The 22220-nt window shown below is 36.6% G+C and overlaps 1 protein-coding gene across 2 annotated transcripts in view; it reads left to right on the top strand.

The window, feature by feature from the left end:
- The window catches only part of LOC107701107 (spondin-1-like), a 79487-nt gene extending 59332 nt beyond the window's left edge, over positions 1-20155 (top strand). Inside the window, exons 7-16 of one of the 2 annotated variants that reach the window (XM_016503047.1) lie at positions 1428-1492; positions 5153-5354; positions 7376-7516; positions 8627-8702; positions 9496-9678; positions 11895-12065; positions 12186-12353; positions 16515-16679; positions 16923-17186; positions 19730-20155. In XM_016503047.1, the coding sequence (XP_016358533.1) occupies positions 1428-1492; positions 5153-5354; positions 7376-7516; positions 8627-8702; positions 9496-9678; positions 11895-12065; positions 12186-12353; positions 16515-16679; positions 16923-17186; positions 19730-19893 (1599 nt within the window). In that variant the 3' untranslated portion in view covers positions 19894-20155. Of the gene's footprint in view, positions 1-1427; positions 1493-5152; positions 5355-7375; positions 7517-8626; positions 8703-9492; positions 9679-11894; positions 12066-12185; positions 12354-16514; positions 16680-16922; positions 17187-19729 lie in introns of both variants that reach the window. The other variant, XM_016503039.1, reaches the window with a different exon arrangement.
- The last annotated feature ends 2065 nt before the right edge of the window (positions 20156-22220 follow it).

The raw sequence follows: 22220 nt of genomic DNA, 5'->3' as shown, positions 1-22220 counted from the left end.
TTTTTTTTTTTTTTTTACAAATATTTATATTTAGCTTTAATATATTTTAGTTTTTAAAATAATTTTAGTACTGCAGGTTAAACGTATTTATCGAAGTTATTTGCCAAGGCAACAACTTTATTTTTAAGTAAGTTTTTCCTTCCAATATTTGTTTTATTTTCACTTTATTTTGAAATGAATAACAATTTTGTTCTAAAGTTATACTTTTAGTTAACGTTAACAACACTGGCACAAGACTGTAGTGCAATCTGACTTTTGTCAAAAGGGTTTTGTGTAGGTCTATTACCAGTGGTTAGTGCTTGTGGTGTTCATGTGGGAGATGTGGGTTTGAATCTAAAAAGCAACAACGCCAAGGAGTGCATGACATAAAATGCATACATTGAATGCAGTGTAAGTCACTTTGGGAAAAAAAGTGTCTGCCAAATGCATAAATGTAAATTTCCATATTAGCACCCTATATTCAGCACCCTATATTACTACTATTTCCAGTTAGCACCCTATATTCAGAATCAATAAAATGGCAAAAACATTCTTTCATATCATCTACTGTGAGCAAGAATTCACAATGTAAGGGGAAATTATTTGCATTCTTGATCATTTTTCATCACCTAAGGCAACAAATGAATCCCTCTGAAATAACAAAAAAAAAAAAAAACATAAGATGCCTGTGATCATACTGGTCTACTTTGGGACAAACAGGAAAACTTACTGAAATATGGTTCTGTTTAAATTGAAACGAAATGCTGTCTCAGTGTCCAGTGCATTATCAGACAGAGGTCTTCATAATGAACGGCTATGGCACAAGCTCCATTATGCTTCAGTATTGCACCTGAAACTGTCAGCGGTAACGTGAACCTTCAGGATCCTGTCTGAATGTTGGAACAGATCGTCAGACACTTCTTTGAGCTTTTATTTTCGCAATCGCAGCCACACAAGCTCCCAGCATCCCCTAGTGAACATGTACAGGGATTGCCTTTCTTACTCTTTCTGTGCCTGATGGTTGCTTTTGTCTCAATCACACTCTCTTACTTTCTTTGTGCCGTTGACTGTTCCTTACTAATGTGGTTTTATTGTAGCTGTTTCTTGTGGTTCTCAATAAAGTATTGTTAAAAAGTGCGGTGTCTTTTCCCTTGGGTCCAGGTATCACATAACAGCAACAACAAATGGATCAATGCACCAAACAATAACAGAAATCTTAAGCACACAACCTCAAGTGTTGTCATGAATATAATATTTTCAGAGGTTTAGGGAGAGAAATAAAGGATAGAAAAGAAACGTCTCTTTTTGTAGTGCTGGAAAGATAGACAAATTGAAGAAAGTAGAACACAAAATCCTTGCTGTTTTGTTTTAGCACACTTGACGTTCTATATATAGAATGCAATAAAAATTCACTTTCTCCTTTTTCTGTCTGTTTCTCTCTGTCTCAGGGTGATGATGTTATGACAGTTATCAAAACCAAAGCCCAGTGGCCCGCCTGGCAGCCCCTTAATGTGTAAGTTTCCATCACTTTTGTACTTTTACATAGGGCTGTGCAAAAAATCGAATGCGATTTTCATGCACATCTCATCAGTAAAGCCGCTCCTGTGATTAGTAGTAAATCTCCAGCACGTGCGTTCAGATGGAGCGGCATTTACTACACAGAGCCATAGTTCACTGACAAGCTACACAAAATCGTGGTCAAAATCGGCAATGAATCGCCTGCGATTTTGAATGTGATTTTGTGTAGCTTGTCAGTGATCTACGGCTTTGTGTAGTAAATGCTGCTCCATCTGAACGCAATTGCTGGAGATTTACTACTAATCACAGGAGCGGCTTTACTGACGAGATGCGCATGAAAATCGCATTTGATTTGTTTGCACAGCCCTACTTTTACATTTAGACAACAGCCTCAAAAAGTGTTTTGACACTTTAGCCACACTCAAAAATAAATGAATGAATGTCATTGCATTAGCCTATATGACAAAATATCACACCAAGTGTGACTTAAAGTGTCCAAATTTAATGGAGGCCACTGTATATTTGAAATATGTCATCGAAGAACCAAAGAATCTCCATATCCAAAAGGTCCTTAATGGTGTCATATATATGAAACTAGTGATGCACGATATTATCGAAATGTTATCGGAATCGGCCGATTTGAAAAAGTTTATGCCGATATGCCTAGCCAATAAGACGAATAACTCACGTGTGATAGTGATAAGATCACGTCAGCAGTGTGGTCATTTCTGAAACAAACTTTTGCCTGAATGATGCAGCAGCAACAACAGCTGCCCCCAGGTCCTAATGCCCGTTCAGTAAGGCCTTTTATTTATCTAGGGGGCGCTGTAGGGCTACTTGTAATAAAATGAAAAGTAAAATACACAAATAACATTAAGATACTTGTTTTCTGTACAAGTAAAGCAGTAATTGATGCCATAAAATCACAAGTCTGTTTTGATTTAAAGGTGCTTTCACACTTGGTTCGATTGCCTGGTCCGAACCCGAGTTCGACTGCTCCCCCTCCCCCCGCTGGACTGCGTCCATATTATTTTATTTGAGTCTGAACCGCAGTTCATTTGCGTCATCAAGCCAGCAGCTGTTTACCCCATTGCTTAGTAACGATGGCACAGGAGAAGGCAGCAAAATGCGTAGCATTGCTCTCTTCACTTTTATATTCATGTATTTGAACCGTTGGTTTTGTTTCCAAAGCTTCAGTACATAACGGCACTTATGTCTGTCTTACAAATGTACTGCAAATGCTCTAAAGAATGCTGAATGCGAACAGAAATGAGATACAGCTCTCTGCTTGCAGCGCGTCAGTCACGCTTGTCAGGAAAGTGAGTGAAACACACACAAACACACATTTTTATCAAATAATACATCATTAATAATGGTTCACTTCCACGATTTTGTACGATTGCGTTCATATCAGCAGTAAACCGTACCAGAGTTCACTTGAACCGTACCCCAGACCACCCCTTTTAAGCGGACTCCGGTACGGTTCGGGGTGCGCACCCGAGTTCGGAAGACAGCGTTCACATCATCCAAATGAACCAAACTCTGACATCAATCGAACCCAGGTGCGCACCAAAAGTGCTAGTGTGAAAGCATCCTAAAGGTAGGCAGCTATAGCTTACATGAATAAAAATCACAAACATGACACTTGTTAATTAAATAATTTAATATATACAGATTCATTCATTAATATGTAATATTTTTTTTTTCAAATGGATTATGAAAACATAAATACAAGGAGCTCTAAAAGATTTTTAGAATTTTTACAGCTCTTTTGCTTTAGACCATCTATTAATGTTAAATTCACAAATAAAATGTTAATGTTTCATCTGCTGTCAATATATATATATATATATTCGAAGCTTTCAACATACTCTCATTAAAAAAAGAACTTAAAAACTTAAAATAAAATAGGTTTTTGCTTAAAACTAACCAAAATAAAAAAAATATTTGTTTATAATTTCTGCACAGGAGAGACTTGGTGTTGTTTCAAAACAAAAGGAAATATATATCGATATCGGCATTGTCTATTGGCCGAAATTATTTGAAAAATATTGGCATATTGGATATCGGCAAAAATCCAATATCGTGCATCCCTATATGAAACGTTACCATGAGATTTTGAAAAACCATAACATCCCAGTGTTCAATATTGATAATAATCAGAAATGTTTCTTAAGAAGAAAATAAGCACATTAGAATGATTTCTGAATGATCATGTGACACTGAAGACTGGAGTAATGATGCTGAAAATTACATTTTAAAATATATGTAAAATATAAAATATATATTTATATATATTTAAAGTGTTATGCCTTTATTTATATAGGACAGTAGGTGGACAGGAAGTGAAGTGGGAGAGAGGGGGATGGGATCAGGAAAGGTCCACGAGCCAGGACTTGAACTCGGGACGCCCAAAGCGCAACAGTGCTACATGTCAGTGCACTGCCCACAAGGCCATTGGCGCCAAACAAAATATCTAATTTTAAAATAGTACAGTTTTTACTGGTTTTTTTTTTTTTTTAATAAATGCAGCCTATCAAAAAAATTTAAATAAAATTGTACCGACCCAGAAAGTCTTGCTTTCTCCTGGATGAATATTTTTTCAGTGGAAAAGATTAAGGCCTGATTCATGAAAACCCCTTTCAGCACCTGCTGGGTATGTAGATGTTTCTTCCCGCTCACTAACGAGGTGGTTAATATTTTATGTGTGGTTTTGTTTAGCGAAGGCTTCCGTTTTTGATGAGAGTAGCATTTCCCCTGCGGTGCTTTTGCGATTGAGGTTATGGCCTCATTCCAGCTCCAATATATCAGGACATTCTCTTGACCTATTTTAACGTCAGACTGTCGATTACCACAGCCAATTTACCCCATGAAGAGGGAATGGCAATGGCAGACGGTAATTATTTCTAACCATAAGTCAAACATACAAGGTACTTTCCACCAATAGGGCACACTGTAGTATCCCACACTGTACTTTTTTTTAAAGCATTAGAGCCATAAATTGTCATTGTTTTGTGGTGAAACTTATTAGATATGTTTGATAAACTACTGTCTAACATAAAATTAGGCTAGCAAAGTAGTTTGTATAGGCATTTTGGTCTTTCCCTCCTCAGGTTCTTTATCTTCTTGACTGTATCCAACACTATTTGTAACTTATTTTATTTACCAAAAATTATTTAATTTTATTAAAATCTTTAGTTTATTTTATTTAAAAAATATATGTTATTTTGTTTAGTTTTTTTATTTTATTTACTCATTTATTTATTATTTTAATCTTTTTTTTTTTAGCTATGCCCCACACTTTGCCTGGAATGCATGGCTCTCTCTCTCTTCCTCTTTCTTCTGCTCTCAAGTGTGGGCTGTGCGAGTCATAAGGCGCTGGTTTAATGATGAATATTTAATATGTGTTAATCAATAGATCCAAGTAAAATCTTCAAGCGCGCAGCCTGCTCCACTCAAATGGCAACAGTTGCTTTGGTGATGGTTTGTTATCAGGGCAATTAGTTTGATTAATTACCATCTGGATCCTTACAAATTATGGCTTAGTGCATAATACATGACACAGACTTCCTGTAAGTGGCATTATGTTTGTGTACAGTCCTTCCTCTGAAACAACAACTTTATTTTCAGATTCTCTTCTCTTGTCTTCTCTCAGGCGTTCCTCCCCCTCGGCGGAGTTCTCGGTGGATCGAGCCCGTCATCTCATGTCTTTCCTGACTATGTTGGGCCCCAGTCCGGACTGGAACGTGGGATTGTCTGGGGAGGACCTGTGCACCAGGGATTGCGGCTGGGTCCAGAGACTGGTGAAGGATCTGGTGCCGTGGGATGCCGGTACTGACAGCGGGGTCACTTATGAGGTCAGTTTTCACAGACTGATGACATTGTTACATTAGAACAGGGGTGGCGAACGTCGGTCCTGGAGAGCCGCAGCCCTGCAGAGTTTTGCTTCAACCCTAATCAAACACACCTGAACAAGCTAATCAAGGTCTGAAGGGTTATTAGGAAGCTACAGGCAGGTGAGTTTTAATTAGGGTTGGAGCTGAACTGTGCAGGGCTACGGCTCTCCAGGACTGGAGTTCGCCACCCCTGCTTTAGAACATACTGTGAGAACTTTCAGAATGGAGTCCATATACTGTAGGGTAGCGTGAGGCAATGTGGGTCATTGTGCATGCACTGAAGCTAGGTTTTCATAACTCTTCTTCTACTGTATGTTAATCTGAGATCTGGTATTGTACCAACTGTAAACAGTATGACAAGACATCAAGTCAATTGCTTGGTTTTTCTTATTTACATTGAATTTTTGTTATAATTTGTGCAATGAATAGATGATTTTTCCTAAATATTTGATCGTGTTTAACATTATATTTTTAGTAAACATGTTAATGCATTCAGTTCCAAGAAGATAAGATAATAGATTTCACAAATTGTGCAGATAATTAAAATGAATTTAAAATTTGCACTCACAACATTAATGTATGCAACTGCACTCCTGCCTTACTTGCAGAAAAAAAAACAAGATTTTGCAATATTCATGCAAACACAGACCTCAGTGCAAATGACCAATAATTAAATAATTAAATAAAAAATAATAATCAGTATTCAACTGTTCATTATTATTATTATTATTGTTGTCGTTGTTAAAATAATTAAAAAAATAAAATAACTAAAAAATATGATTAAAAAAACTATAATACAACAACAATAATAATATTCAATATTCAGCCTTTCAATAATAACAGTAATAATAAAACTGTTATTAAATAAAAATACATTAAAATGCTGGTAATGGTTATTATTATTGGTATTATTATTATTATTATTATTATTAAATATAATAATATTAAATATTTAAAATATAAAAAAAAAAAAAATCCACACTTTATGGACTTACATGTATAAATGTTTAACTTGTGGGTGATATTTCACTTGTTGAGATTTTTTGATTTAATTACTATACAACTAAACAAAGATACATGGGTTTGATTTATAAGTAAATACTCATAATGGGTGTCTTTATTATTTATCTTTAAACAGGAGCTCGGATGGAGACATTTTTGTATGCACTCTGAATAGTTCTAATCAGCAAGTTTCTGATCAGTTTTTCAGAAATCACTCAGAACAGAATGAAAGTTATAATGTCAAATTAAACAAAAGCTTTAATGGCATTGAAACCCATGAAATTTGACAATCTTAATTACAAGGTAATGGAATAATATTTTGTTTTGCCCTGAAGGTTTGATGTGGAAATTAAATTGTTATATAAACAAAGCAAAAACTACTTTCAAAATTGCTTCCACATTGTCTCATATTTTAATGTTACTTAAAATCGCTTATGAATATACAAAATCCAAGTGTGCACTAGATAAATAAATACAGAGAGGAAAAACAAGTGCAAATAAACCAGTTTCCTCACTGTGTCCTCTGTTGCTTCTAGTGTCAAAAAAATCTTCATATTTACTCAAGAGCTGTTCAGAGCAAACAGTATTAAGACTTTGCACATCCCAAATGCTAAGTGGAACCAGGACTTCACACGCTGCCCCCTGCTGGTATGAGACAGTCCTGAGTTGTTCCTTGAAAGAAATAAGTTCGCTTCAGAAGTTACACTCAGCTTAACCGAGCAGTTGGAGCAGCAGTTGGTCTTTGTTTTGCAGCGTTGCTCTGAAAGCATTGTGGTGGGATGCAAGTAACTGTCAGGTGACTCAAAGTGCAGAGGCAGGAAACAAGGCCATAAATCACTCATAAAGGGAATATTACACAGTCAATGAATGATGCATATGGAGATGAAAGGTGGGAGGCCCTGGCAGATGGCATCCAAAAGTCACATACTCTACCTCTCTTTTTCTCTTTACCTCCCTCCCGTTTCTTATGTATATCCAAGTCTCCCAATAAACCCAGCAATCCCCAGGAGCGGATTCGACCCCTCACCAGTTTGGATCACCCACAGAGCCCCTTTTATGACCCTTCCGGTGGCCCCATCACACCCCTTGCCCGAGTGGTAGTGGAGAGAATCGCAAGAAAGGTGATTTTTAAAAGCTGTTTAATTTTTTTTTATATATAATTATAGTATTTACATATGTCCTAAAAGTCCTAAGAATCAAATTACATTCATTTTTATCAAAGTTTGAAGGCAGTACGATTTTAAGAAATTAATACTTTTGTGCAGCATACTTTTATACTGTTACAAGTATATGTTTCAAATAAATGCTGTTCTTTTGAACTTTATATTCATCAAAGAATCATAAAAAGGTGTCATGGTTTCCATTTTAAACAATAATTTTTTTTAAATATATTAAAATAGAAATAATTTATTTTAAATATAGCTTTTTTCCCTCTATTTTTACATTTAGAATACATTTGCCATCATCTAAATTTCACTTAATTAAAAAGTTACTGTCTTTAAATTTTACACTAGTAATTTAATATTAATTTAAAGTTAAAAAGTCTTTCATCTTTAACACTAATTATTTAATAATAATTAATAATAACAAATGTAATCGTTAGCAAATGTTTAATGTAATATAAATTTTTATACTGTACATTATAATGTTGTGATGTATAAAAATTTTATTTTACTTTGGGTGTTTTGTTTTTAATTTATTTAGACAAAATAATACAACATATATTGGCCACTTATCAGTTATTGGCCATAACATTGAGCATGTGTTTTTGCGAATTTATTATTGTTTATTTCCTGTTTTGTTTTTTTAGCATTCAGTATGAACAGCTGTGTTGTTTAATATAGCTACTGACCCTGAATTGCTGAGTCATAAAAGTCAAACTAAAGCATTAGCTTACAAAAATATGTCAAAGCAAGCAGTCGTGAAACATGAAAACTCATCAACACTCAAAACACATCTGTTATCCTTCAAATGACAGTGTTTGGAGGATTCTGTTCTAAAATAATCTATTCTGGAACTTATCGACATGAACCAGAACTCTTAATATTCCACACCAGATGTTTAGTCTCTTGTCTCACAGCTGGGAAGGATCTCATCTCTAGGCTTTTACAATCATCTGCCCTCAGAGAATAATTTTTTTGCGTGCGGGGCTTAGCGTGATAGTGATCAGATGGCAAATGGTGGATCTTATCAGGCGCTGTGATGTTGATCCATGTTCTTCCAATCTGCAGGGAGAGCAGTGCAATACCGTGCCCGACACCATAGACGATATCGTTGCTGATATTGCTCAGGAGGAGAAGGAGGAAGGTGCGTATGGCTACGCTATCTTATCCAATTTGTAGCACCTAATTTAAAAACATAGCCACCGGACAGTTTAATGAACAAGGCGGCCAGCAGGTATCTTAGAGTACACCTCTGTCCCTTCTGTCACGGTAAAGTCAAACAGGAAGATGAAGAAGAACAATATGCTTTACCATGGTGCACTTCAATTATGTTTGTTGGCTAATGTACTCTGCCAGATAATTACCTGTGGTTTCCCTCCAGTTTCTTGTGAGTTTCAGGAGTGGAAAGACAAGGACTGGAATGAACAAAAGCTTTGCTACTTTTAAAGCTAAAGAGTGTCATTTCTATGCTACTAGCAGCTATTAGTCCTGCTCCGAACTCAACTGATGTTGCTGTCAGGCTGGTCAGGGAATGTTTTGATAGCACCAGCAAACCACAGAAAGGAATAAAAACAAGGACAGAAAGATAGAAAGACACAAAGAAAAGTCAATGTTTATGGTGTCCCTATTAAAATGTACTCACCTTCAGGCCATCCAAGATGTAGATGAGTTTGTTTCTTCATCAGAACAGATTCATTCTGATGGCACCCATTCACTGCAAATGATCCATTGGTGAGTAAGTGATGTAATGCTAAATTTCTGATTCTGTTCTGTTCAACTCATCAACATCTTGACTGGCCTGATGGTGAGTACATTTTCAGCAAATTCTCATTTTTGGGAGAAGTATTCCTCTAAGAAAAGGTTTAAAAGTGCTACTGCTTTCCATGAACCATGCAATGTCCTCTAATGGTCAATACACTCACTCATTTCCACAGCAGACAACACTCCAGAGACGTGCATCTACTCAAACTGGTCTCCGTGGTCAGCCTGTAGCTCCTCCACCTGTGATAAGGGTCGACGGATGAGGCAGAGGATGCTAAAAGCGCAGCTGGACCCCAGCATGCCCTGCCTGCATACCCAAGACTTTGAGCCCTGCATGGGGCCGGGCTGCAGCGAGGAGGGTGAGCTAGATAATGCTGGTCTCCAGCTCTCCAGCACATATAAAACCCTTTGAGGCTGACGGATTTAGGGATCACTATCTCAGAGCATGCCAGGAAGGAAGGTGCATAGAATAAGGGAAAGAAAAAAAAATGGAGGAAGAAGGAATAAAAATGTTGTGCAGAAAAGCGTGCATGAAATGCTGAGTGGAGCAGGTAATTAATTGATAGTCTTGTTAGTGCGAGTAATGTAGAGAAATGCAAGGTCTCTGTTTTCAAGGTTTCAAAAACCTTACCCGACCTCAAACTGCTCCTGTGGAATTTTATGCCTGCAATCTGCTCGAGCAGACCGATGTATTGATTCCCTCGTTGGAGAGGTAGACGCTATAAACCATAACCATAAACTATATATTGTGGTTTATCGTTTAAAAGAATCAATAAGACATTTGCACTTTGGTTGGCTGGCCATTTGGGTCAGAGTATAAAATCTTGGTAAGTTAAACTGCAAATAATGTTTTCTCTTTTGAATTTTTGGCTGTCTTTTCTTAGATCTGTATATCGACACACATGTAAGGGCTGCACAATCCAATTCAAATCACAATGGCTGTATGGCCTTCTGTGGCCACAAAAAGCTGTAATTTAATTAAGTAAATATAGTGCCCATGTGCTGTGGGTTCTAAATAGGCCTTATTCACCAGTGTGTCAGAACCAGGTTTTTTTTTTTTTTCACCAACAAAAAAAAACCCCGCATTTAAATGTTTAAAGAACATTCTATTTTATGGTATAAAAATATTCTAAAATGCTCTAAATTTTCTAAATATTCCAGTGTTTTCAGTATAATATACTATTGAATAAAAAAACAATTAATTTTACAATATTTTAAAATATTCTAAATATTCTTTTTTTGATAGTATGTGAAATATTATTGTATAAAAATATAAGCAAATAAGCACTTGCAATAAGCAAAAATAATCACTATAAGATTCTTAGACCGAATTGTACAGCGTCTGTGACATTTTCTGTCTGTCTACCAGTCTTTCTCTCCACCTGGCGACTGGTGACATTTTCTCTTTTTTTCCCTCTGTCTGTCAGCATATCTGCATCGACCCATCCATCTGCCTCATCTGTACCTCTCCATCCTTTGATCTGTCTGTTTTTCCACATCACGTCTTCATTCTGTCTGCTCTGATGTGAGGCTTTTAAAGATGTTGAAGGCAGTTGTTTCTCACCAGCACTCGCTATTGATTAATAGAACCTGCATCGCTTCGCGTAGACTCTCTTTTGTTTTTAATTAATGGGCCGTTAAGGGCCTGCATTGATTGATAATCCACCATCCCATTGACAGGCCGACACTGGGGCCTCTGGGGGCCCCATCAGGGCCACGTTTATTTACAGCTCTTATTAATGATTCACTTAGTTCTGCTTTATTAGGTAGTGCTTGCTGCTGGTCCCAAATGGGGTCTGCAGTTCTACACTGGAGGCAAATCTATGGAGAGTCGCCCCAAGTTCATCCATCCCGTCTGATAACAAATCAATTTACAAGCTCTGCCTTAGAGATAATTGGAACGGCTGAGGTGAGATAAAGCATGGCTGGATCGGTCAATTTGATCACATCTGTCAGAACTTTATAAGGAGAGAAAGGTGGAAGATATGAAAGATGAACTGTAGAGCTGTAATCTTACAGTCTGTCATACATAAAGAAAGAGGATTATATGAGCAGGTAACTGCACTGAATTGCTGTATATGGCGAAGAAGGAATATCTTACATATATCTTACAAGAGGGAATAACTTACATTTTATTGTAATTTAATAAAAATAATCACAGTAAACAAATTTTGTGGCAAGTGATATAGTTTATTATTATTATTAATAAATTGTATGCATTAAATATTACTTTTGATGTTAAACAATGTTGTTGAAGTTATTATTATTATTATGAGATGCTTTTAAAACAGTACTGAACTTTGCATGTATACTGGACATCTGTTTGCTCATACATTTAAAAACAATTAAACTACAAATACATTTTTGTAAAATAATTAAATAAATAACAATTTGCTCAGATTTCAAGAATTTAAGCATAAATCTTTGGATCAAGCTTTTTATGAGAAATATAAATGTGGTCAAATGTATCTATTCACTCATCACAAGATCTCAGAGTGAACTTTTAGGAAAGATTTGGGACATACAGTACCTCATTAGCATATGACTAATGTGCTTCTGTTGTTCTCTCCCCTAGAGGTGTCCACCTGTATGATGTCAGAGTGGATCAGCTGGTCTCCGTGCAGCGCCTCGTGTGGAATGGGCATGAGGTCCAGAGAGAGATATGTCAAGCAGTTCCCAGAGGACGGCTCCAGCTGCACGCTGCCAACCGAGGAGACAGAGAAGTGTGTGGTCAATGAGGACTGTTGTAAGTTATATATATATGTTGTGTTCATGTTTTGATGAACGTTCAGTACAAGTATTTAGTCAAATAACTATCCTAAAGTCTACACAAGTAATGTTAGAGACATGTTTATGTGTGTTTCAGCACCCAGTAGCTGTGTGGTGACCGAGTGGGCTGAGTGGGAGCCCTGCAGCGTGAGCTGTGGAGTGGGGATGAGGAAGAGAGAGCGCATGATGAAGATGGAGGCCTCAGATGGCTCGCCCTGTCGAGCGCAGCTGGTGGAGGCAGAGAAGTGCATGATGCCTGAGTGCAGTAAGTATGAAGCCACGAAATTTCAATTCAGTCAACTCAATCCAACACCCTCTCATGGGCCAGGCAAGATGCCCTGCTTCACCAGGCTTGATTCATTACCAGAATTCCTTTGCTGCTAGTCGATTTCTAATTAGACCTGCTTGTCACTTGCCCCGGGTAGGGCTGGACCAGCCGTCTTATTTAAATTGAGGCATCAAGTTCACGCTTGGGATTTTGTAGATAGTCATTGCTAAATCGGTACTTAATTTGGTTCCATCATTTTTTTTTTTAAGACAAGACATACAGAAGCAGGTCATAAAGGCTCTGTCAAATAATGTGTAGTCACATAATATGACTTTTATTTATCTGCTAAACAGCTTTCAAATTTGTAAACAGAAGTAGTATTTAAACGCTGTCCATTTCAGTTTTAATGAGTAACATGCTTCTGATTGAACCATTGAAATATGATACATAATCACAAAATATAAGAAATAGTACATTTAAATATGTAAATATTCAGGTACTGCTTCTAAATTGGGGCAATAAATAAATACCAATACAACATTTATAACACACATTTATGTTCTATTACCAATACAACATTTGTTTGTTTGGTTGTTTATTTATATTATTTATATTTTTCTATTTGTATTTTATTTTTCATAGCAAAATTTTGTGTATTTTAATACAATCTGCACATTAAATATTACATTTGATGTTAATTATAATGTTGTCTAATTTAACAACAACAACAGCATCAATAATAATAATAATGAGAGATTCGTTTTTAAATAATTTAAATATGATTGATCTACAGTGGATGAGAAAGTATGCATCATGGCAGTTTTGGTCCGAATTCTATTTGTTTTATAACATTAATATTTTAAATATAATTTATTTGAATGGCTATGCAGTATAAATCTGAAACATATGCTGTAAAATATACTTAATATACTTTTAATTTTTTTATAAACATACACCATCATCACAAGTAATATTTTATAATATAAAAGATTTATAAGTAATATTTAATATTTTTTGTCACACTTTATTTTAAGGTCCAATTCTCACTATTAACTATGACTTTTGCCTCAGAATACTCCTAATTTGCTGCTTATTAGCAGTTAGTAATGTAGTTGTTAAATTAAGGGATGCGGTTGGATTAAGGGATCTAAAATACGGAATGATCATGCAGAATAAGACATTAATATGTGCTTTATAAGCACTAATAAACAGCCAATATGCTAGTAATATGTATGCTAGATAGCAATGAGAATAGGTCTTTAAAATAAAGTGTTACCTTTTTTAAACTTGCAAATTTATATTTAATATTGAATTGGGTAACACTTTATTTTAGGGTCTCTTAACTAGTTGCTTATTAGCATGCAAATTACTAGAATATTAGCCATTTATTAGTACTAATTAAGCACATTTTAATGCCTTATTCTACATGACCTTATTCTACATCCCTAATCCTACCAATACCTAAACTTAATAACTACCTTACTAACTATTAATAAGCAGCAAATTAGGAATTATTGAGAGAAAAGTCGTAGTTAATAGAGAATAAGTGTTCCCTATTCTAAAGTGTTACCTTTAATTCCTATATTTATGCTTGCAAATCTTTAAGAGTTCATGTATAACCGTTAATTTTTGTTTAGTGTGCTTCATCAAATGACAAGTACTTTCATAAAATTACAAAAAAACTAGTATGCACTAGATTATGTGGATTGCAAGTATATGCCATATAAATCTAAAGCAGATTACAAATGTAGTATGCACTAGATACTGTGCACCTCTAATTTAGCATGCCTTGGGAAAGAATAACATTGTAATACCATGGTTTTGTGGACGTGTACCATGATAATTCCATGGAACCGTGTTCAAAAAAGCGTGTTATGACCTCATGGCATTAAACTAATATGTACATACTGTAGACAGCTGTCAAAATTCTTGCCATTTGTTGATTTATGTTCTCCCAGTACAGTTAGAACAGAGAATTGTGTCAACAACTAATGGTAATTCAGTTGATTGAAAACATAATTGTTATTTCCTGTATTCTGTGTGGGTGGTCCTTTATTCTAGTTCTAGGCCGAGTTTTATGTTTATTTATTGATTTTCTGTGCATGTGTGTGTCACGCAGAGTATGGGGGTGGTTTTGTACGTGTTAGTGTGTGGCACTCTTCCATTTGATGGTCCTAGCCTTCCTGTCCTCAGACAGAGGGTCCTGGAGGGCCGTTTCCGCATCCCCTACTTCATGAGTGAGGGTGAGGAAGTCAAAGTAACACAATTATAATATGACTGTTCATGCATCCTTTAAGTTGTCATAAATAAACAGTGAACAGTGCCAGGGGTTACATGTATGTAATCGGATTTTGAGAAATAGTGATAATAGTTACTCTGTGAAGTTTCAGAAGGAAATGTCTTTTGAGCTCATTGCATTCCCTATATCCTCTATCAGACTGTGAGCACCTGATCAGGAAGATGTTGGTTCTAGATCCAGCCAAGCGTTTGTCCCTGAGTCAGATCAAAGAACATCGCTGGATGGTGCAGGAGGTCCCGTCCCAGCGGCCCGTGCTGTATAGACAGGGTCTGCCATGTGTGAGCAAATTAGGCTTGGGTGAACACAGTGAGCAGGTGCTCCGACTCATGCACAGCCTGGGCATCGACCAGCAGAAGACCATTGAGGTCAGCTGATCAGCTTTTACTTGGCCAGGATTTAGAATGTGTTCAAATTCTAGTTCAGTTCTTGCATCTAAACTGAATTTGAATTAAGGTTGCGAACAGGATGTAGAACTGTAATTACAATTAGAATGTAAGTACTGAATTGAAATTGAACTGGAGTGAAATTCAAAGAAATTCTGTATGTGTTCATACTTTAAATGATAGTAATAATTAAATGAAGATCACTCATTTCCCCAAATTCTTTAATTTACTCAGAAAGGTTGGTGAACAGATCTACCATTAAAATATTTTGAAAAATATGTATAAATTAATATATATATTTTATATTAGTTTTAAGTGTTATTTTGGACAATATTTACAAATTTTTGTAAAAAAAAAAAAAAAAGAAAGAAAAATGTTGTTACTGTACAACAGTAATGTGTAAAATGTATGAAAAAGATTACATTATAGTGCTGTTAAGTGTTCAGTGGTTCATGATGCAACTGGTTTGATAAAACTGTGGAAGAACCACACTGTCTTGACCATAATAACATTAATTATTTTTCTCACCAGAACATTACAGAGAGGTCAATGATAGGGAGAAGAAACATGGAAAGGAATTTGTGGAATGTCATGGATTGAAACTCATTTCCCCATATGAGCACAACAGCCGTGTGGCACATGCCACATGCAAACCACAAGTATTGTAGAAGGAGAAAGTAAGGAATGGAAAGGCCACTTGCCACTGTGTGTTCTGTGTTCGTGTCTGGGTGGGACGGGTGGGACATGTCCCCACCACTTTTTGCCAGGGTCGATATTGTCCCTACCACTTTTTGAAAGTAATTGAAAAATATATTGCCGAAGGTATGTATTAAAGGGAAAACAAGATCAACAAATCATTCTTCATAATCTATTTAGGGTGATAAAAAAAAAAACAACAACAACATTTGACTCCTTATGCATGCATAACTCGTAATAACGACGTGATTTGCAGCTATCGCTTTTTTCGTAATGTCATTAGGCTAAAGCATTTTATTTTAAAAATGGAGAGCTTCCTTGTGCTTAGTAGGCCTGCCCTCTATTAAAGATGTTTCTAGTCAACTAGTCGCACGTTATATTAAATTGATTAATTCACAAAATTCAAATCACAAATAATACTACTGATGAAAAAGAACGGGTTGAATGTTAACTACTTTCGTTTCCATATAACTATAAACTAAGATAAAAGTTCATCAGCATGCATTAATTAATAGCATGTTGTAGCGCCAAAAAACAATACAAAAAAAAAACCGCAACCAACTGAGAAAATTCTCTGGCGCCGCCCCTGGTACATAGATGTATTTTTGAAAAGCAAAAATTAAGTTTGTCCAACTCTAAACCCAGTCCCCAAGTAAATTAGGTTATTAAATAAAAAACTAGCAAAACGAGTTGCGCGGTGTCCCCACCACTTTTCAACGCAAAGTTACGCCACTGATGAACAGTAGTAACTGTTCATAACTTGTGTACTCATGTGTGTAGACGAGGTGGTGTGTATGCTGTCTCCGTGGTCAGACTGGGGAGAGTGCAGTGTGTCTTGCGGGGTGGGCATGCGTTCCCGTCAGCGCATGCTGAAGACGCCTGTAGAGCCCAGCCTGTGTTCAGATGAACTCGAGCAGGTTGAAAAGTGCATGCTTCCTGAATGCCGTGAGTAACACACACACACACACACACACACACACACACACCTTTATTTATACCAAAGACTTTGTGTTTTCATGTAAAGCTAATTATAAATACTACAGACTAACCCTAATGCGATTTACCAATTGAAGACGTCCATAAAGGGAGGTTTTGTGATATTTAGTTCACAAAATTGTCCTCAAATTGTAGTATATGCACAGAAACAAACAAATGGATGAAATGCTCCCTTTTTAATTCCTCCTCCAGCCACGGACTGCATGCTGTCGGAGTGGTCGGAATGGTCCGAGTGTAATAAGTCTTGTGGGAAGGGTCACATGATCCGGTCACGGATGGTCAAGCTAGAGCCTCAGTTTGGAGGCATGCCCTGTCCCGAGACGGTCCAGAGGAAGAAATGCAAGATCCGCAAGTGCATGAGAGGTTCCCGTGCCAGCGACAAGAAGAAGAGACAGGAAGCTTCAGACAGGAGGAGAGCAAAACTGAGCAGGGAGTCTGTGGCAGAGGAGAGCTCAGGTCCAGAATTATTTAGTATTTACTTATTGCAAGTTTAGCTCTCTGTCAACCGATCATTCCTGGAAGCAGGATTTATGTTAATTGCTCATGGTTTGTGCAGCTGAGTTTGACTTAAATTGGAATTTGATTTATCTGAGACAGTTATTCCGAAGTCTTTGCAATCTGTATGTAATAACTTCAGCAGCCTCTTAAAAACTTTTCTTGGCTGATTTCACCTTGGTACAGAGCTCCTAAAGGGACATGGTGATGGAAAATAATATGCAATGGGACAGAAAAAACATTGTTCACTCACAACTTTTTGCATCGTCTCGTGAAAATATTCTCCTAAGAATATTTTGCATTCTCATGTAAAACCTGTGTGTTCTCGCGAGAGACTTCTGCACAGTGCTTCACTCTTGTACATAATTACTTGAGTAAGCTGTACAGAGCTCCAAAAGGGACATGGTGATGGGAAAAAAATTGGATTGAGGAAAATGATGAAAGTGAAATTTAGCTTTTGGTGATGAAAATAATACGAAGTGGCTGGCAAAACTGTATTTCAATACTTTAGCAAAGTTTCTCTATGGAAGTTTCTCTATTTTTTCGAGCAAAAGCACTCTTTCTCTGTGGGAACACAAAATGTTTTGTGAGTGAACGCAAAAGCATTGAAAAATCATTTCTATTACCATCTCATTTTCAAATAACCATTGAAATATGTCAAGATGACGTGAAATGCCAATTTTGTTCACAGTCCAATCAGTTCCAAAGGATAAAATCAAGTTCCACCCTGATTTTTTATCTCATTGAATATTCCATTTCACACAGAAATACGTGACATTAGAGTAGTAAAATAAGTTTCTTGTCACCCTTTTGACTAAGTTACTTTCCTTTGTATATTTTTCCTGAAAAATCCTGATAATTACCTTGTTCCAAAACCTAGTGAGCTGCCTACAGTGGAAGTATTTCAAGTCATCATACGTGCGCTCTTAAAAGGCAGAGAACTAATGAATCTGCTTTGATAGATACTTTGTGATCAGACTCTAAAGCTTGCATTCGCATGTATCATTTATGGAGGCAATCCTAAAATGCATTGTAATTAGGTCTGAAACTTATAAAAAATAGTTCTGTGTAATTACAAATGTACTAATTTACCCAATATTTGTGTGTTCTGTACATTTTAGGGTTACTAATGCATTTTAGGCTCATAACTCATGGCATCTACACTACTGTTCAAAAGTTTGGGGTCAGTACGATTTTTAAACGTTTTTGAAAGATTACTCTTATGCACACCAAGACCAAGTAAAAACTGTCATTTAGGGAAATATTATTACAATTTAAAATAACTGTTTTCTATTTGAATATCTTTTAGAATGATATTTATTCCTGTGATCGAGAAGCTGAATTTTCAGCATTACTCCAGTCTTCAGTGTCAGTGATCCTTCAGAAATCATTTTAATATACTGATTTGCTGCTCAAGAGACATTTCTTATTATCAATGTTGAAGTCGTGTTGCTTAATATTTTTGTGGAAACAATTTTTTCAGGATTCTTTGATGAACAGAAAGTTCAAAAGAACATTTATTTTAAATAGAAATCTTTTGCAACATTATAAATGTCACTGTCACTTTTGATCAATATAATGTATCCTTGCAGAATAAAAATATACATTTCTTTCAAATCTTTCAATCTTACTGACCCTAAGTTTTGAGTGATATTAGAACAGCGTCCCAAATCAATCACTAATAAGTTACCATGAGAATTAAGATGCATCCTAACAAGGCAAAAATCTCTTTATAAGCAACAAGGCAGCTTACTGTTTTGGAACAGAGACAATATTTTTGTTATTGATCAAATTGCTCTCCTAAGCTCCCTGTAAATCTTCTGTATTGCTCATGTGAATCGATCAGTACATCCAATCTTTTAAAGCTCTGCCACTCTCTGTGAGCCGAAGCATCTCTTACACACACACAAACACACATGTATTGTCAGCGTATGATGAAGTGATTCAGTACGGCTACAGATGGTGATGTAGAGGATGTCCCAGGCTCATTGTACTAGGGAAGTCTCTGTCATCTTGCCGCTTATTCCTAACATGCATGAACACACGCACTCATACATCACCTTTAACTGTGTTGTGCCCATCAGCTGCGGAGGACACTGGTGATATTCATTCTTGACACTTTACCATGGTCACCACCAGCACGCTTCAGAAACCCTCCACCTTCCCCAGCTCCACCTAAATAAATCTGCTGTGGGGTAATTTCATGTATGTTATACATGGGGGTTATTTCATAAATGTTATATGTGCAGCAGCAGTATTTCCTACATGCTCACTACAGCGTGTCTGTGGATGTATTGGCAGTAGCAAGTCTCAGTACTTGCTCTGCCACCGCAGCAGCAGCGTAGCAGATCTATTCCACCAAGACCATTACCACCAAGATATCACCATGCTAAACTCTCCAAGAGTTGTCATGACATAAATTTATTGGTGAACTATTCCTTTAAAGGGCCAAATTCCCCCTTACTCAAACCCCCCCCTGATTTTCTTTTAATCTCTTCCAACAGCCTGTCCGATACGCCCATGGTCCAGCTGGACGGAGTGTACCAAGCCGTGCAGCGGGGGGATCCAAGAGCGTGTGATGGAAGTAAAGAGGAAAGGCAAATCTTCACAGCCCAACCACTGCAAAAACAAGAAGGAGATCCACGCGTGCAACGTGCACCCGTGCTAAAAGTGACTCTCTATCACTGTAATACAATCACACACCCCCCAAAACACACTGGCTCAGCCCTTAAAAAGGCTGATTATGGCAGAAACAGCGTAGTTTTAACCCAAGGTTTCCGGAAGCGGGACCGGCGAGGGGTGTGTGTGTGTTCCAGCTTGTAGGGTTTTAGAGTAACACACACATGGACCAGGCCTGTTATCCGTGATTAGTTTTAGATGCCTTCTTAGCGGGCGTATATACTGTATCAATGTATAACCGACACTTTTCAGTACACCCTAAAAAATGCTGGGTTAAATACAGCCCAGTGCTGGGTAAAATAGGGACAAACCCAGCAATTGGGTTGTTTTGACCCAGCGGTTGGGTTACTACCCAGAAGGTTGGGTTAAGCATTTAACCCAACCTCTGGGTCAAAACAACCCAATTGCTGGGTTTGTCCCTATTATGCCCAGCACTGGGTTGTATTTAACCCAGCATTTTTTAGAGTGTACCAACTTCACTAAAACATCAGTGTGCACTTCTTTTTTAACAATAATTACATCTTCTTTTTATTTGTTATACACAACCACCTCCTTTTTGGATAAAGGTCGGCAGTCAAAACAGATACGTAGCATTTCCTGTAAACAAAACATGGTTTTCTACATCCCATAAAGATTTTGGATGTAATCATATAGTGGGTTGTGAAGGAAAACAGGGCATGATGTGGGATTCGCAAACAGTTTCTAATCCGAGGCTGCCTCTATTGAGTGATATCAAGGTGGGTCACCCACAATCAATGACCAGTTAATTCGGACAGTAAGTGTTTGGTGAGGACAGAGGATTTTTTGTTCCTCGACTGTTATATTGTCAGAAAATCTAGCTGAATACAGGCTTAGGGTAATGCATTGGATGGCCTATGGATAGTTTAACATTGTATATCTGAACTAAAAAGCACAGGTAAGCATAACCATTCAACCTTTTTCTTGGTTTTATTTTATAAATCGTGATATATTAACTTCGAGTTGAACATAGATTGTGACTTTTTATTGCATTATTAGATGTATAAGAGGCTAATGTTAAATATTAACTCATCTGTAGGGAAAGAAAGAAGAAAGTTTCTTACTTTTATTGTGGACTTTTGATATATTTAGCTTCAAAAAGTCTTGCCAAAGTCAAGTGTGGATTTTCTTCTTTTTCTCTGTTGTTCTCTCTACCTTCTTTTTTTTCTTTTCACTCATCTTCTGCAATATTCTGCTATTTTGGAATAGTTCTTTACAATAAAAATATATGTGACTACATGTTTTGGATTGCTTATTGCCTCAAACGCACACACACACAGACACACACACACTATTTTAAACAGTATTGCCTTATATTCTTTCCTGATCTAGGACAGTCTCTCTGTATAACCACTAGGGGGAGACAGAGACTAAAGTTACGATACATAATTATGTCGTAAATTCGTCACCAAGTGGCATAACAATTCAATTGCTCGACAAACGTGGCAGCAGGATGAAAACTTAAAGGAATAGGTCAGGCAAAAATTGTCATTCACATTCATTTTTTTCTTCATAATTGACAATGAATGTCGACTGAATCTGTCATAGCGTCTTTTTTGTGTTCTATAGGCGACAGAACGTCATGTGGATTTGGAATGTCAAATATATTTCAGTGTATACATATTTTTTTCTTTGTATATTTTCTCTTAGCTTAGATTTTTAAGAAATATCTGATTCTGTGTTTTTAATTGGTTTAGATTTGGTTTTAGCAAGCTGCCAAAAATGGTCTTATAGCTCTGTGAGGCAAGGATGTGGCATATTTAGTGTTTGTTTTTCCTTAGCTTATTACACTTTGGTAAAATCACAAGCGTCGAGCTGAAGTGCTGCACTGTTACACGGCAGTGGTGTACATTTATTTAGGTTTGAACTTTACACCCCGCGCCTTTTAAACCTTTTATGAAACTCCTACGGTGATTTAGCTTGACAAGTGTGCGGTAAACGGCCCAGAGGCTTTATACTCTAAACACGGGAGATTTTCCTCTCTTCCTAAACATGATGGGAGCAATTTATTGTTAGAACGCATCATGTCTCGTATGGAGGACGAAACCTGCAAAAACAATAAACAAATAAATACACAAATAAATAAATAAATATGCAAATAAATAAATAAATGTGTGTATAAATACACAAATTCTTGTTTAAATACATATAGAAATAATTAAACGTGATTAAAGTAGGCAAATAAATAAAATAAATTGGTGGGCAAATGGAAAATGTTTAAGGAAACTCATCCTAACTATTTTCCTTTGATCACTCATTTATTTCTGAATGTAGTTCCACATTTATTTTTCCTCTGCA

The sequence above is a fragment of the Sinocyclocheilus anshuiensis genome, unplaced genomic scaffold (genome assembly GCF_001515605.1).
Source record: "Sinocyclocheilus anshuiensis isolate Anshui unplaced genomic scaffold, SAMN03320099.WGS_v1.1 scaffold1423, whole genome shotgun sequence".
In the NCBI taxonomy this organism is placed as follows: Eukaryota; Metazoa; Chordata; class Actinopteri; order Cypriniformes; family Cyprinidae; genus Sinocyclocheilus; species Sinocyclocheilus anshuiensis.
Note: the sequence above shows the minus strand (reverse complement) of the source record. Positions and strands in the feature narration are given on the sequence as shown.